This window comes from Labrus bergylta, chromosome 9 (genome assembly GCF_963930695.1).
Source record: "Labrus bergylta chromosome 9, fLabBer1.1, whole genome shotgun sequence".
NCBI lineage: Eukaryota > Metazoa > Chordata > Actinopteri > Labriformes > Labridae > Labrus > Labrus bergylta.
The window spans coordinates 22,914,634-22,930,247 of NC_089203.1; the positions used below are offsets into that span (position 1 = coordinate 22,914,634).

Below are 15,614 nucleotides of genomic sequence, written 5' to 3' on the forward strand. Positions count from 1 at the left end.
CGTGGTGCTGATCTGAGGCTGGTTTGGATGCTAGTCTTAGATGTAAGTCTTAGTCTTCTAAACCGTTTTTGTTGTATGGTGACATAAACCGGCTATTGTCGAATTGTCTAGAATTGTCTGTGTGTGTTTGTGCAAACGAGCACATCTGTTTTGTGCAAGGGGGAGAGGGCGGAGCCCAGCACAAGTATGTTACACTGCTGCTACTATCCTCATCTCTTCTGCTCTCAAGTATTTCATTTTTCCCAGCTTCCCTCTACATTCCCTTAATCTGTTTTCCCTACCTATCTCCTCAGTAGTCATCTACTCTTTAAAATCTGACATTTATACCAAAACTGTCTAAACCTGCCCAGCTCTGCAGATTAAAGACACGCTCCTTCACAATTCTTTTTTTTTTTAGTATAAAATACCATTACCATTTGTGATGATGGAGAGCGAGTCTGCACATCAATAACTATTATAAAAGATAAAGGTTCAAATCACTGAGGATACTGAAGGCAGATCAAGTCGAGGCACTGAGGGAAATACTCTTTTATTGCTTGTGAGTGAGAATCATGATTAGAACAAATCAATGAGCTTTGATCTCTGGCAAGTCCTCTCTGATAACTTCTTTGATGTCAATAAGGAGCTATTAGGTTATTTAGCCCCGTATGTGTTGGTGATATTGGAGGTCAATTTCTGTTTGATCCAGACAGAGAGTGCGTCTTTTATCAATATCCAACTACAGTACGAGATTATCAATTGACTATATTCTACAGCCTATGTTAATCCTACCGTATATCTATAGGCTATGAAAACTCATTCGGTCTATTTTGTATACTATGGTAGGATATTCTTTGTGTCTGTTTTTTCTAAATGAGCATACTGGATTGTTGGCTTGATTCATTTTCTCATCTAGCTAGCTTGGCTGACATGTACATTAACAAAGATAAGATAACATAAGATAACATAACACAACACTTTATTGTCCATTTGTCTTGAATTACAAGCTCAGAAATCTTTGCATCTCAATCAAATCACATTGCACTCAAGACTGTAAAAAAAACTGTGCAACATGATTGAAATATCAAATCCTTAAAGCTCGCTCTGCAGACTTTGGAAAAAAAACAGCTAGAGTAAGCTGGATTTGGAACGCCACTTTTCCCAAAACACACAAGCTTTGAATATCTCACTGCTGATGCAGGGAAAGTCCATGAGAGTGTTTGGAAAATAGGTGCAGGTCCTTGTTATAATCCCTCACTGTATGCAACAACATTTAAGCATCTTTCATTTGCAACTGAGCAGAATGCTGGACTCTGAAAATCACGCTCACAAGGGGGCAAAAAAAAAAGTCAATGGCATAATATTCAACCAAGTGTTGAAAAGCAACAAAACTATGTTTGCTCAAATACATCATATTTCAGCAACTCAAATTGAAGGCTTAGCACCAGCCAGTCAGTCTGCATTATTGTCTTTTTTCCTATTGTTCCTTTTTGAAGAAGAAGAACCTGAAGGTGCCTAAAGTCACTATAGCAACTATACTATTATTATTGTTCATCTATACTTCTCCTCCTGCAAACATGAAATGAGAAAGTACTTCTTAATAGTGTTTTTTTTATTATTTTCCTCTTCCAAGCCAGTGGGTAAAATATGCACAGGAGCAGCCTGGAGGCAGACGGGCTGCTGCTTGTTAATATAAAACGCTGTCTCCTGTGAAGCTGACAGTATCATCCAGCAGAATAAGCTCAGGAGGTAATTGGGGTCTTTAGTCTGCAAACCAAACGAGTCTCTCTCTGAAAATCATTAGTCACCCACAGTAATCAAACACAAAAGCATCATATGTGCATTACTAAGGATAACGAAGCTACTAAAAGTGAGTTTTTCTTTTTAATCTTCTTAAAACAGCGCAGTCGAGTCAACTTTACAGTATGAGCTGTGGGGACCTCCAACGATGCCTCAGCTTTGTTGCAAAAATCAGCAAGGAAGATTCTGTTGCCAGGCAACATTGCCATAAGCTTTCTTAACCTGCATTAATCTTCTCTGACAGTGTTGCCCCAAAAGATTGCTCAGTGCATCACCTCTGCTGTTTGCTCCATCACCAACTGTTATTGTCTGGAAAGTCCTGCAGCGCTAATTGTGACTGCGTATCTGTAACTTGTAACTGTGCATCTGCACTTGTATGTTTGTGGGCTGGATCAAGGCTTCCTCTGTGCGCAAGTCAATTAGGGCCATGTAGCCTCACTGCTGTGCTACAAGCGTTAGCATGTTACGCTAATGAGCTAAATGGGTTGAATGAGATTGTTCAACATGAAACACATTAGGAGAAGTGTTACACAGCTATTGTCTATGCTGCTGTATGATACTGCACTGTACTTTACTGTACCTTTCTGTATTTCACTTAATGGGAATGTAGCACACTATACTGTTCTGTAGTTGGTTTTAAAGCCCAGTATTTTACTACTCCTTCCTGCATAAACAAACACTATTTTATTGTAGTAACTTACTACTCTAGTATGCATTGCTATACTACATAGTAGAATACTAAGATGTAATTTAGTACACTATTTATAGCCATGTTGAAGGCTACTTAATTACTGTATAGCATTACACTATTCTCTAATGTAGTCTACAGATATTGTACTATGCTGTACTATTTTGTCTTTACTCTAATGTAGTGTATTTAACAATATCATGTCATTATTAAGTTGCTGAAAGTCTTTACAACACTATTGTGATACAATAGAATAAAACTGCACCACATTTAATTTAACAATACTATACTGTGCTTTCCTAGAGTACACAGTGAAATGTTTTTGTATTCTATGCTACTATGAAGCACTGTTCAATTACAAATAATAACTAGATTAGTTATTGCACTAGATTACACTATATAAAACTATATGGTATGATATTATCCTATTATAAATTATACTACACATTAAGGTAGTACACTATAATATATCAAATGATATGCTGTACTAAACAGTTCAATACACTATCATACGATACTATTAAACGTTTAGCTATAATATTATGTATAAAATGCTATACTGTACACACTCAACTTTACTATACTATACTATAATGCTTACTATGCAATGTTATTTTATGCTATACTGTAATATACACTACTATACTATGCTTTGTTATACTATGTTATACTATACTGCGCTATACTGTAGCAAAATATACTACACTGTATTGTACTGTTCTGTTCTGTACTGCATTGTATCGTATTGTGTTGTTCTGTACTGTATTCTACTGTATTGTACTGTACTGTACTGTATTCAAAATATATTACACTAGGATGTATTATGCACTACTATGTATACAATGCTATGCTATGTCATAATGTACTATAATGTATACTATACTATACACTATTACATAAGTAAACTACTAGTATTCTAACACACTGATATTATAACATAACACTTTGCTTCGCTATTAATGTGTTTAATATGCAATACTATGTGCATACTGTACTACAGTGTGGACAAAAGTACTGAACAAATGCAAGAACTTCTACTACTACTATACTTAACTTTAGCCTCCTACATTATACGAACCATACCGTACAATAAATCAATATGTAGGCAGTCATACGTGAAAAAAACCTGGGTCAACTAGGTGTTGTTTGCTAATGTTAGCCCTCAGCTGTCAGATAACATAGATGATAGCTGACACAAAAGGGTGACATTTTTAAACACCAATAGACATTTTACAACACACACAATTACTTAACCTTAAGCCAATCAATATGTTGCAGCAGTGAAAATATCCTATACCTACTGCAGTACAATAGCCTCAAACATCAGCTATAATTATGTTCAAGAAATGTTTTAGAGCTAAGGACTGAAGTCATTTAAAAAGATTCTGATCAGCAGAATGACTTGGGGTGAGGTAAGGTTACACACGAGCCAAGTTAAAAAAGCTGTGTGTCTAATTCTGCCTCCATCAGGGAGACGAAAATCATTACTTTCTCAGAAAAGGTCTTGTTTTGCCACAAAGAACTGACAGTTCTTTGGTGGGGAAACAGGCACACTTCAGCCTGGGAGCTGACGCTGAATATCTACTGGTTTAGTGAAATGAATTGATATCATACGTAGCCATTTTCTAGCCACAAATTAACAATGATGATTGGCATTAAGTGAGAAAAAAAAAAACTGTGTCAAATAAATCAAGTAAAACTTAAAATATTGTAGGACACAATAATTTAACTTAACAGCTCCTGTTGCCAGACTTTCACAGTGATTTATAAATACAGTTTGGAGCATTTAAAAAAAACTTATTCTGCAACACAATACAACAATGTCTACATTCATAAACCATGATGGCATTTCCTTTATATTCTTAATTCTCTAAACATCATCTCAGGAGTTATTGACATACACAATACCACCATCAGGGAAAAAAATGAACAAGAAAAAAAAGAAGAGAGGGAAAAAAGAAAAACAAAAGGAAAGTACCTTTCTTGTGAGTAGCTTCATTTTTGGAGGCTTTGGGGTCTAATAAAAAAAAGATCAGAATTAAACACAGCATATTCTAACATCACGTTAGCAAATATACGTTGTTTGTCCTCGTCAAGGAAAACAACCGCTTTGTCTATCAAGGAGCGAACAAGACAGCAAGGCTCGATTATCTAAGGTGTCACACTGCTGCCAACACTCAGCAGGGGTGTGTGTGTGTGGCAGTGGGGGAGACTTAGGGCGGGCAGTGGGGAGGAAGGGGGGCAACATACTGTGAGGCAAATAGCAGGAAGGAGGGATGCACGAGTCTGTATAGAGGAACAGTCTACTGCCAAACTGCAGCGGGCAGGAGAGGAGAGGCGATGCACTGAGATGGAGAGGAAGAGGAGTAGGGTTGCAATGCAGTTCTGTCAAGAGGAGCTGAAGTAAGGCTAGCAAAATGCACTACAGGAGATGCAAGAGGCCAAAGAGAGAGAGATAGAGGAGGAGGAGGAGGGTTGGGAGAATGCAAAGACTACATGTCAAACTGGCTTCGTTTTGATTTTTTTGCCTTAATCGGCCTTCAAGGAAATTGCACTTTTTTTTTTCTTTTGGGCAACAGGTTGGTGGTGAGTTGCATATTCCAGAATGACTTTACAGGCCTCGCCTTTCGTTAAAGGATGGTGGCCTGTAGGGTAGAAGAACCCCTCCTGTGTGTATGTAAGGAGTATAAAGTAAGGTAAATGTAACGTTAGCATGGTAGTCTAACTGCAATTATACTAAAGTTAATTTTTAAAAGTTGGACTAACCCATCTAGAATGCAGTTGGGGCTTAATTTCCTCTTGCATGTATACACCTCAATCATCCCCCAAACAGGCCTAGCTCTTCTGTGCATGCTCTACATTTCCTGCCCCGGGCTTTGACCTGGAAGTCTAACAACTTTAATACTGTATGTAAAAGAAAGCCAGGAAGAAAAATATAAAAAAAATTGTGAATTGTGAGTGCTAAAGTGAGAACTACGCATTTTTGGACGGATGAGGAGATGTACATTATGTTGTGTTATTTGTATGAAATGCACAGAGCTGTGACGTTGTCCATGTTTTCACCATTCCACATCCAACCAGTTTACTGCTTTCTAACCTTTTTGTCGATGGTTTAGTAATGACATAATAGGTTAACCATAAGAAGATGGAATAGTAACAAGCTGAAAGGGGGCATCTCACCACCTAGAGTCAGAAATATTTCCATCAACAATTTGATTCTGCCCTTGTTCTTGTTAACTGGCACAAGGACAGTAGTCAGATTAAACAGCCTAATTGTGCTATAACCAATAGTTAAGGTGTGCATGTAAACATACTGACTGTTAAGAAGGTTTTGGTTTAATATTAACTTTAACTGGGGGAAAATGCAGTCCCTCTTGTTGAATACCATCAGCACATCTTGCACAGATATTTCACCACCTTTACACGCCTACAGTAGACTAGCTTGCTACTAGCTACACAACAAGCATAATAAAGTTAGTCTGAAGTAACCGATGTGCTTCCAACTATGGTTTTGGGCCAAGAGGCTGTAAAAGGTCACACTCAGGGGTTTCTTCTATATGATGCACCTCTTTATGTGTCTCTGTTTGCTGCACTTTCCTCCATCGTGTCCTTTCATGCAAAATACTTCCAGGTGAACCCAACACACACAGATAACTACGTCACACCCACACAGTTACCCTATGGGCTGTCGTCCTTAAAGTAAAGGCAAGGACAGCAACACTTTCAAATGACATGGAGGGTCTCGTAACAAATGTTCAGAAATGGATTCTATGTCCCCTCAAAATGATTTGATTCCGGCTACAGAAATGGAGTTATAACCCCCACAGGAATGGATAAATGATCTCCAAATGTGAAATGAAATTCGACTTTTTCCCTCAAATGGCTGTCATTAATTTGACGTCATTTGGCTGAAACGGAGCCCATCCGAATGACAAAAGGATTGACTTCAACCCCCGAGAAAATGTACATCTTCCAAATGGGCCACATCATTTCAGCCATACTACAGGAAGGGAGCTTTACTTCTCTAGAGGGAGGATTATTTATGATGGAAAAATGCTGAACTGCTACCATTAAAAAATCAGAAGTTAGGATGAAATATTTTTTTTTTCACAGTGCAGAGGCCTTGTCACAGTGGGAAAATTTCTACAAAACTTGATCTATCATTTATGATACATATAATAGTGTATTGTCTACAACCTAAAAGAAAGTACAGGAGACCAGGACAAGTGTTCTGTCCTTTAAATCAGGTAGTCATCCAACCACAAAACCCTTCAACTTTTCCCCTTTATGATTTGAAAAACCAGCTACATGACTACATAGCTTAGTCTTAGGGTTTGAAATCAAAAACCTGTAGAATCCAGAAATCTCCCAACGTAAAGGTCAACCACTGTACAGCTTATTCTGACCTTCAAGCATTTAATATTTTTTTTGTAAGTAATGATCATGTCTGAGGTTTAACTGCAAATGTATTTCTTAGCAATAGTGCTCAACAGAAGTTTTAAATGTCAGCACACGGCCTTTAATTTTTCATCAGAATGAACAGCTGCATACCCTCCCGATGACTGAACTACACCCATGCTACATACAATGGAGTTTCAGACTTTTCAGAGTACACATTCGTTGGTTGATGTCCTATTTTGCCTCCAAACCGCATTGTGCTGAGTAAAACCAGGCCTGGCCTGCTTTGCTGTACTTGACAACTGCCATTGTGAAGGATTGCGAGTACGCTGAGTAGAAGTCTGGGAGCGATATTGTAATCTGTCATTGTCAGCCTGAAAAAAAGGGAAATGGCTCCTAAGATAGATGGAAAGTATTCGTCATGACCATGAACTGTTGTAGACAGGTGACTTAAACTCTATAATCTGCCAGAATCCATGAAAGGCAATTTTTCCTACCTCCTCTGAGCACGGCAATCTCTCTGTGTCAGGGCTAAGCCTGGGCTTAGCCCCACGGCCAGGCAGCCTGTCGAACATCTGAGCACCTGATCCTGGCATTAAAACTACAGCAGCTTTGTTTTTGGACTTTGCTGGCAGTGTGGATCTCATAACGCGAGCTAATTACTGGCTCTGTGCGGAATCAATTCTCTTTGCTTTGCGGGGGAGGTGTAAAAAACTAAACAAAAAAAAACCTCTGCTTTTGTGTTGGAAGACAATGGTGTTTCTTTGTGAAATGAGTCCAGGGATTTTCCCTGAATGTTTTTACTATCTTTGGTGTTATCTCTGGCTTCCTGGATAAGATAACTATTCTAAAGACACATCTACCATTTACAGCGTGAAAACAGCAGCTTTATGACGTTGTGATTCTGTCACAGTAGAAGACAATTATGCGCTAACCTCTTCATCAAGCCTGGGTTCAACCCTTTTTTTTCCCTCAAGGTGGTAATTAAAGGTGTGATTAGATTCCACAGAAGGACTGAAAGGCCTTTCATAGAGCAGAATTCCCCTCCTTATAAACTTATTAGCCATGGACCAGTGGACTGCAAAGGGAGGACGACAGAGTAATATAGCTATCAACCGTTCTTACACATCCCAGATAAGCTGTGCGTTGCCTCGAGCCAATGAGATACCCCGTTTTAACTATCTTTAGAATCAAGAGGAAACAATAATGAATTGAGGTATTTTTAGTTGTGAGACTGAAGAGGTATGGAGTTCAGTCATTCTGATGGCACAGCTCATTTGACAGCTGTAATTACGAGGTTGATCATTTCTCTTTGAGCCCTGGATAATGTACTGATTTCTACTTTTAGCTGCACAAACAGTCTCAATATCTTTGCTTCTTTTATTCGCTGCTCCTCTCCCCCACCCTCCTATCAGTCTCTCTTTCAGTCCGTCTTGAGTGCCCTCATACGTTTGGCTGTTTTTTGCCATTACCCTGTTCAATATTCCTCTCTTCACTGCCCTTGCTGTTCAGCCTCCTCCCCGCTAGACGTTGAAGCGTGATCAATATTTTTGTCATAACTCAGGGGAAAGTCACCTCTGCGGCGACATTAAAATTCCTTGCTCCGCGCAATACAGTCCCCATCCAAATTTCCTGGCTCGGAAAAGATGGGGCCATTACCTAGAATACTAAAAGAGCCACGAGACCTTCCTCGGGGCAAGGATGTCCCTTCACTCTGGAAGATTTCTCTGTTTGCATCCTTGTAGAAAGTAGCTCTTGGAAGAATAGATATTAAAGTTTGTTTTTTTTCAGAGCTGCTTATTCATGTCTGCTGTAAGTGCTATCCATAACTGAGCAATACTGAAGTCCACTGGGAACTGTGTTAGCATTAAAATTCTGAAGCTAAGCTAGAGGAAAACCATTTTGCATTTGAGATGTGACCCTGGATTGCACTTTAGCCATCTGTGGGTCTTCACAATCTCCTGTTGTAAGCAAATCCCTCTATGGCAGTAAAGATGTACCTTCCTTACTTTACCTCCCCCTTCATACTTTCTGTCTCTCTCTACCCCTCCCAAACCCATCCATTTCCCTCCCTCCCTTAGCATTCCTCCCTCCCACGCTCATTACCTTATGCCCATTAATCCCATTAAGTAGCCATTAAACAAGTGCTGATAACAGCAAATGAACGTCAAGCTCCGACAGCTTATAACTACAGTCCCACCTCGGCACGTTCAACCCTGGCAAGGAGAAAAGGAGATGCCGAGCGGAGCAAGGAGGGTGTCGAAGTACATAAGTGAAGTTTAGATCTATTGTTGTGTAGTAACAAGTGCTGCAGCTGTGAAGAAAGATAAAGGGGGAAGAAAAATGAAGGAAACCAAAGGTGTGAATATACGGCCCTACTTTGTACATTTACTTATGTCCACTTACTCAGAAGCAAAAGGACAGTGGTGGCTTTGCTAAACGGTTTCTTAAACCCTGATCATCACTGGGTTTAAAGAAGAGAAAGGAGAAGGAAGCTACTCCAGACTAAGAGTAGTAAAAGCATAGAATAAAAGGATTGTATCCAAAGAAGCAAACCAAGCAAGGGCTGCTACAGTGTAGAGCTGAATATGAAACCTGCTATAGAAGATCTGTAAAACCCTTATGCACGCTGAATTTAAGGTCGCTGACACTTGTGTTCACTGAATTCCATCTTGCAGGGGGGAAAAAAGAGGTGGAACCAGAGGGGGGGGGCTGAGCGGTTGTGGTGGTGATAGATAGCAGGCTCAATGGCCACTCATTCTGGTTGAGCTTGAAACTAGACGCTCGCTCGCGGCCGTCGTCCTTGTTGCCGCTCTGCTTGAGTGATGAGGAAGGACAAGGTTATGGCGGAGAGGGAGAGGGGTGTCGCGGCTGTAGTGTGTACCATTCATCAAGTGTGCACACACGCACTCAGACACAAGAGGTATCACACAAACACTCTAACGGTACGTGCAAATAGACACACCTTTCCCTTCTGCCAATCTCTTAACCTCCCTCACACACTCATTTACCCGCACAGGACCATGTGGACATTCATTATTAGAGGGCTTATAGATCAGAGAGGCCTGATGTTGCCATTCTATATCCCTATCTTCAGTATTGTTTAGGCCCCCTTTATGCTCTATACACTCAACTGATGACTGTCCTGCTGGTCAGACAGGTCAAATAGTCCAATTTGTTTTACATCAATGAATTTGGTAAATAGAGTTTGATGGCCCAAGCTGAGAGAATGGGGAAAAGATGAATTGGGCAGTCACTGTATGTGACCTTGTCTCTTAGCCATACAACAACAAAATTGAACTTTTAAAGGACCAATATGTAAGATTTCCTCTAAATTAAATTCAAAAAATGACCTTACTCTATCATCAGACATTAAGGAAACAAGCTATGTCGAAGTGCTGGCTTCTCTGACAACAATGCAGCAGCTAGTGTGTCCTCCTGCCAAGTTTTGATTCAGGTGCGGAATAGTCTGTTTTTGTGTTGACCAGAGAAGGGAGGCGAAATTTAAGGCGCCCCCACTCGGCCATCTTGGACGTCAGCCCCTCAGTTTGTCAGGCAAACGACAAACCAACAGGCGTTGCAGTGATGGAAGCTGGCAAGCGAACTGGTTCAGATATTATTAATTCTACCTGACCTAAAAAGCATGGGCATTTTTCTAATTGGCTCCACGGCCAGAAATGTTGGCAAAACTAGGATAAATATTGGCGGTTGTTTTAAAAATGGGGAGAAGTTAGAACGCATAAGGCTAGTTTCAAGGCTAACGCAGAGCTGGCTAAACACTGAAGCTTTAGTGGCAACCTGCTTGCACATTGACTCTTGGCAGGAAGAGGCAGGGGAGACAGCTTCGTCTAAGTTTTTGAATTTGGACTGCAGTACCCATTTTAAACCCTAGGTGTCAGAGTTACATATTACTCCTTAAAGAATATGTCAGACAAAAAAAAAAATGCTTAAGAATGGACGACAGAAAGAAAGAAGAGTTTTTGTGGAAAAGTAAAAGAAAAATGTGGACGGGGGAATAAAATAATGACAAAAATGGCAGCATGGAACATATTAGAAGAATAACAACATTTGCATAAAATTATTCAAGAAAGGAAGAGGTCAGGGAAGGTAAAAATCAGGTTCAACGCTGAAGGAGAATAAATGTTTAATAACAATCAAAGTTGGCAGGATTAAGAAGAAGGGATACAACGTAAGAAGAGGAACTGAGGATGTCATAGGGAGAAAAAATAGCCAGGAAGGAATCATGAAAGATAGCAAAACATTAATGATTGACAAGAAAGGAAGTAGAGAAAGAAAAAAAAAAGGGAAGCAAAATGCCAATAAAAGTGAGAAAGCAGGGGGAGGGAATGAATTCAAAGAACGGATGAACTCATGGATTATAAATGGCTTGTCCTGAATGTGTCAGGAGTGATTTCTCTCCTTCTCTTTCTCCGATGGAACAACCTGCTAAATCAATCGGAAGTTTTTTTGTGCCCACACAGTGAACCCCTGGTCATGATAACTGTAATTTCTTCTCATGTCGGCCTTTCTGTAGCTTCCGGCATATCTCATCCCTCCCCTGTTTCCCTTCCCGCCCTCAATCATATACTGTTGCTGCGCCGTGAAGTAAGTGGAGCTGGTGCTGACTTGATGAGGTAGGTGGGTGTGTGTGTGTGTGTGTGTGTGTGTGTGTGTGTGTGTGTGTGTGTGTGTGTGTGTCTGTAGGCGGAATGGAAGAGCAATCACCTCGTATTTAACAAAACTTGCAGCACTATTATTCTGTTATTTTTTCTGTGTAATTCGGCATTCCAGCTGGATGTTCAAAGAGATATTCTGACATGATGTGAGCTCTGTGGGTTGTGCGATAGCATCATGGTGTTCTTATGTTTTTGTATCTTGAACTCGTGTTGTGTTTTTTGCAGATCTTGTGAAAAATGGGTAATGTACAATATATATATATTTTTTTGCATTGATATGTACCTTTCTGTTTAAATGTGGATTGTTGCTTGTTTCTATCATTTTTATTCATTGACACTACAGGAGAGGCACTTAGGAGTCCAACACATATTTTCACAAGGGGACAATAATGTGTATTGTAACATATCATTTATATCCTTTTACACTATAAGTATAACGTCATATTGAGTATCTAGTGCATTCCTATAATTCAAAGTATGTCATTGTGGGTATTGTATGTGAGAAATGCCAGGTTGTATACCAGGTTGTATACTAGACCATAATTTATAAGTATGATACGAAGCTTTCTTGTCATAATTAAATGACCCACAATGCATTGCGGCTCTTTAGACTATCCAATGCCGGAGCTTGCCAGCCATTCAACAAGTTAGCAGTTAGTTTGTTATTTTAGCCTGTTTTGCCTGTAAGTGAGCTTGTCAAATATGATGCCAACAGAAAACTGTTTTTTTTTTGTTTTTTTGCGAGAAAAGATACAAATTAAAAATTAAATTGGTATAGTGACGACCCTATAGATGTTGTTCCCTAAAAAGCTATCTATGTCACAATCAGACCAGTAATGGTGCCACAATCATTTCTGCTTTGTAAATCTGTTTTGAATGAACGACTGAACAAACAGATCAAATAAGAAATCAAACTGTCATTGAAAACATCTCGAATTGTTGCATTCCAGGAAAAAATTTTAACCACAAAGTTTTAGACAACTTTGGTGTATGTCAGACGGCCTAGATAAAAGTCCTAAAATGGTAATCCGTTGTCTATCTAACGGCCTATCCTTACATGCCTTATAGTGAGTTTTATTGGTATATTTTTATTATCATCATTCCTGTATTTAACTCATCTATCAAACTATGGTTCCAGTGCAGGGTTTTGTCTGCCCTAGAGATATTTAATATGTACTAAGTCAGCTTTCCTTATCCAATTAATACTGTTGAATGTAATTTATGTTTTATGTTTTTTTTTTTTGTATTTCACTTAAATTTGAGGCTCTATTGTGTTACTCTTTATGGACTGTAATGGATGAGCAACCTGGCACCAGAATTTCCATCAAGATAAATAAAGTTACCTCAATCCAGTAATGTATTGGTTAGGTGTTCATTTTAACAATAACAATACATTAATCAACGTAATACATTTTTAGAACTGTTGCACTGTGTGTAGTCCTCCATACCTTCCATACCCTCCTCCCCAACTACGTTTGCTTCATGCTGTGCAAAAACAACATTTTTTTTTTTCTAATTTCCTCAGAGTTTATTTAGGAGCAGAGCTGTCAAGCTGCTTGTTTCATGAATGTGATTAATGCAGTGGCATAGTTAGCTGGTAGGGGACACACGCACACACAAAAAGAGAAACTGCATGAATGAGCAAGTTGGAAAGCTCACGCTATGCCACTCTGTGGACCTGACAGCGATGACAGAGGCTGGAAATTCACATCCAGCCTTGTCTGTTAACAACGGCCCCTGACACAATTAGCTGAACAGATTACGTAAAAGATGTGCTCATCCTCATGAGTACGTACATCCTCGTCACAGATTGCTTTGTCACACATTAAGTCAAAACAGAACAGTCAAAGTACAACCTGTTTGAGAACATTAGTGTTAATTTAGGCTTATTTTTGTGGTGGTGTTGGAGTGGAAAATTTGAAAGCTCTCTGACAACAGCTGGAGGTTTGTTATTATCATCTGCAAGTCTAATACAGCGCCAGAGAGTACTTTCATTTGCATTCAACTGTTTTATTACCTCCCATTAAAGGAATGGAAAAATAAAAGCTATAAATTCAAATAACTGTTGCGTAGGCCTGTTTTAAATTTTGATTTGTAAAGGTCACTGCAGCACTATTGTACCAGTAAATCTCACAGGACTGTTGCCATCCAGGGCTCAGGAAAAATTGAATAAAAAAAATAGGAATGGTCTCACAAATTGACTCATGTGGAAGCCTCACAATACACCCAAACAAATCCTTGGCAGGTCAGGAAAGACGAGCAGTTTCAGCTGTTTCGCAGCTGTGGCAGGTCTAATAATAACACACATTCACGGTGAAAATCCCTCCACCCCAACCAATTCTATCTCGCATGAGCTGAGATATTCCACTTACAACGGTCACCGTATAATGGGTTATGCCATTATGGGCTCAGCAAAAAAAGGATAAAAGAGAAAGCTCCATGGCAGCATTCATTAACACAAGCTGTGGTTCACTGCTGCACATTCTTGCAGTCTGTTTCCCTTTGTGTTTAGTGTACAAAATATTAAAGACACCTTTTATTCCACCTGTTAACTCTGCTGTAAATATGAAGAAGAGATGTAGACAGCATCACATCCAATTTGGCCAATCGGTAACAAGATACAGTACGTTTTCCCTCCAGGTTTTATTTGTATAAATGGTTGAGGACCACAGTGATATTGTCAAGCCTCTGGAACTACTTACCTTCATGTAAGTCAATTTGGTTTTGCAGAAATAGGACCAGTAGTTTATGGAACTATTACTTTTGAGTAATTAAACATTGAGAGAGTGTGTGAGGATGGATCCCCAACACTGAAGTCATTTAAAATTTGGAAAATTTGATTTTGATGAAATTTGAAAACAAATATTGGAAGCTTTTTTCATGTCAATTCACCATCAATTCCAAGTGTTAAATTATATTTTAAAGCAACAATATGTAACTTTTCTATCTTAAAAAAGTAGTTTCAAAGGTTGATCCAATGGTATTATAACTTTCAACAAGGAGAACGCCATCTACCCTATTACCAAGGAGTGCCCTGGTCGCCTGCTTTTAGCTCTATGTAACTTTGGCAGCTGGCCAAGGTCATCTCGTAAGTAGTGCGTATGACTTAACGACACAAGTTCACACAACAGCCTTCAGCTAGTTGGCCCGTCTCAGTATTGTTTGATACAATGGCTGAGACGGAAGAGGACGGCGACAGATGAAGCCAAGACGAGAACCAGATAGAGTGACTGATCAAGAAGCAGGAGTAGATATTGGACAGGCTTTAACATGTTGGCGAGAGAAATGCGATACAGCGGGCTGCAAGCCTGACGCCGAGCTGGTTATGTTGTTATTGGACGGTTGCAAACTGGTTCAATTGAGTAATGAGTGTACATTACTGCAGTTCTTATTCATAACAGATTTTGACGTAACGTTGGACTGCATTGTTATCGGTGTCATCATTGTCTCGTGTTTTGCAGCTTTACAGAGTGCAGAAAGTTATCTTATCCACGTCATGTCTAAAAAAATCTAAACGAGCAATACATGAACATATCAGATGTAGCCATTTAGCCTATAGACGTCATGGCAACGGTTAAATACATGTTCACAAACTCCTCAGGCAAACAGTTAGCAAAAAAGCACTCTGTGGACGCTAGCAGTCATAATTGCGCAAAATCTGGGAATATTACTGTAGCTTTTCAATTAATATCATAACGGCTTATCACAACGTCTTCACAGGCTTCACCACCCTCTGTCAAGAAACGCACGTTGTCCATGAGGGGGAGGCGTTGAAAGTACTGTGTTTTACTACAGTGCAGTTGCAATTGGAGACCCTTAGTTGGCATCAAAGCCAAACGAACTGATTTCCCACATATTGTTGCCTTAATTGTACTCCACAAGGTTTGAAATTTCATCTTAAATATTTCATCAGAGATACCTCGTTTCTCATTTTATTAAAACATGAAGGGAAAATACATGTTCTCTTTGCTACCGACTGAGCCAATGTTCATATCCAGAGCAATTTAAAATGAACCCAACAGTTGTACTCTTCAGATTGCAAAGAGATGTCAAGCACTTTAATCTGATAATTA

General features: G+C 39.4%; 1 protein-coding gene across 2 annotated transcripts in view; it reads right to left on the reverse strand.

Moving 5' to 3' along the window:
- Window positions 1-15,614, reverse strand: part of glra1 (glycine receptor, alpha 1) — a 124,575-nt gene that overhangs the window by 75,017 nt on the left and 33,944 nt on the right. The window contains exon 1 of one of the 2 annotated variants that reach the window (XM_065958747.1): window positions 4,446-5,581. The exons of the other annotated variant lie outside the window; for it this stretch is intronic. Coding sequence (XP_065814819.1) covers window positions 4,446-4,518 — 73 coding nt within the window. The 5' untranslated portion in view covers window positions 4,519-5,581. Of the gene's footprint in view, window positions 1-4,445; window positions 5,582-15,614 lie in introns of those variants that run through there. 2 annotated transcript variants of the gene reach the window in all.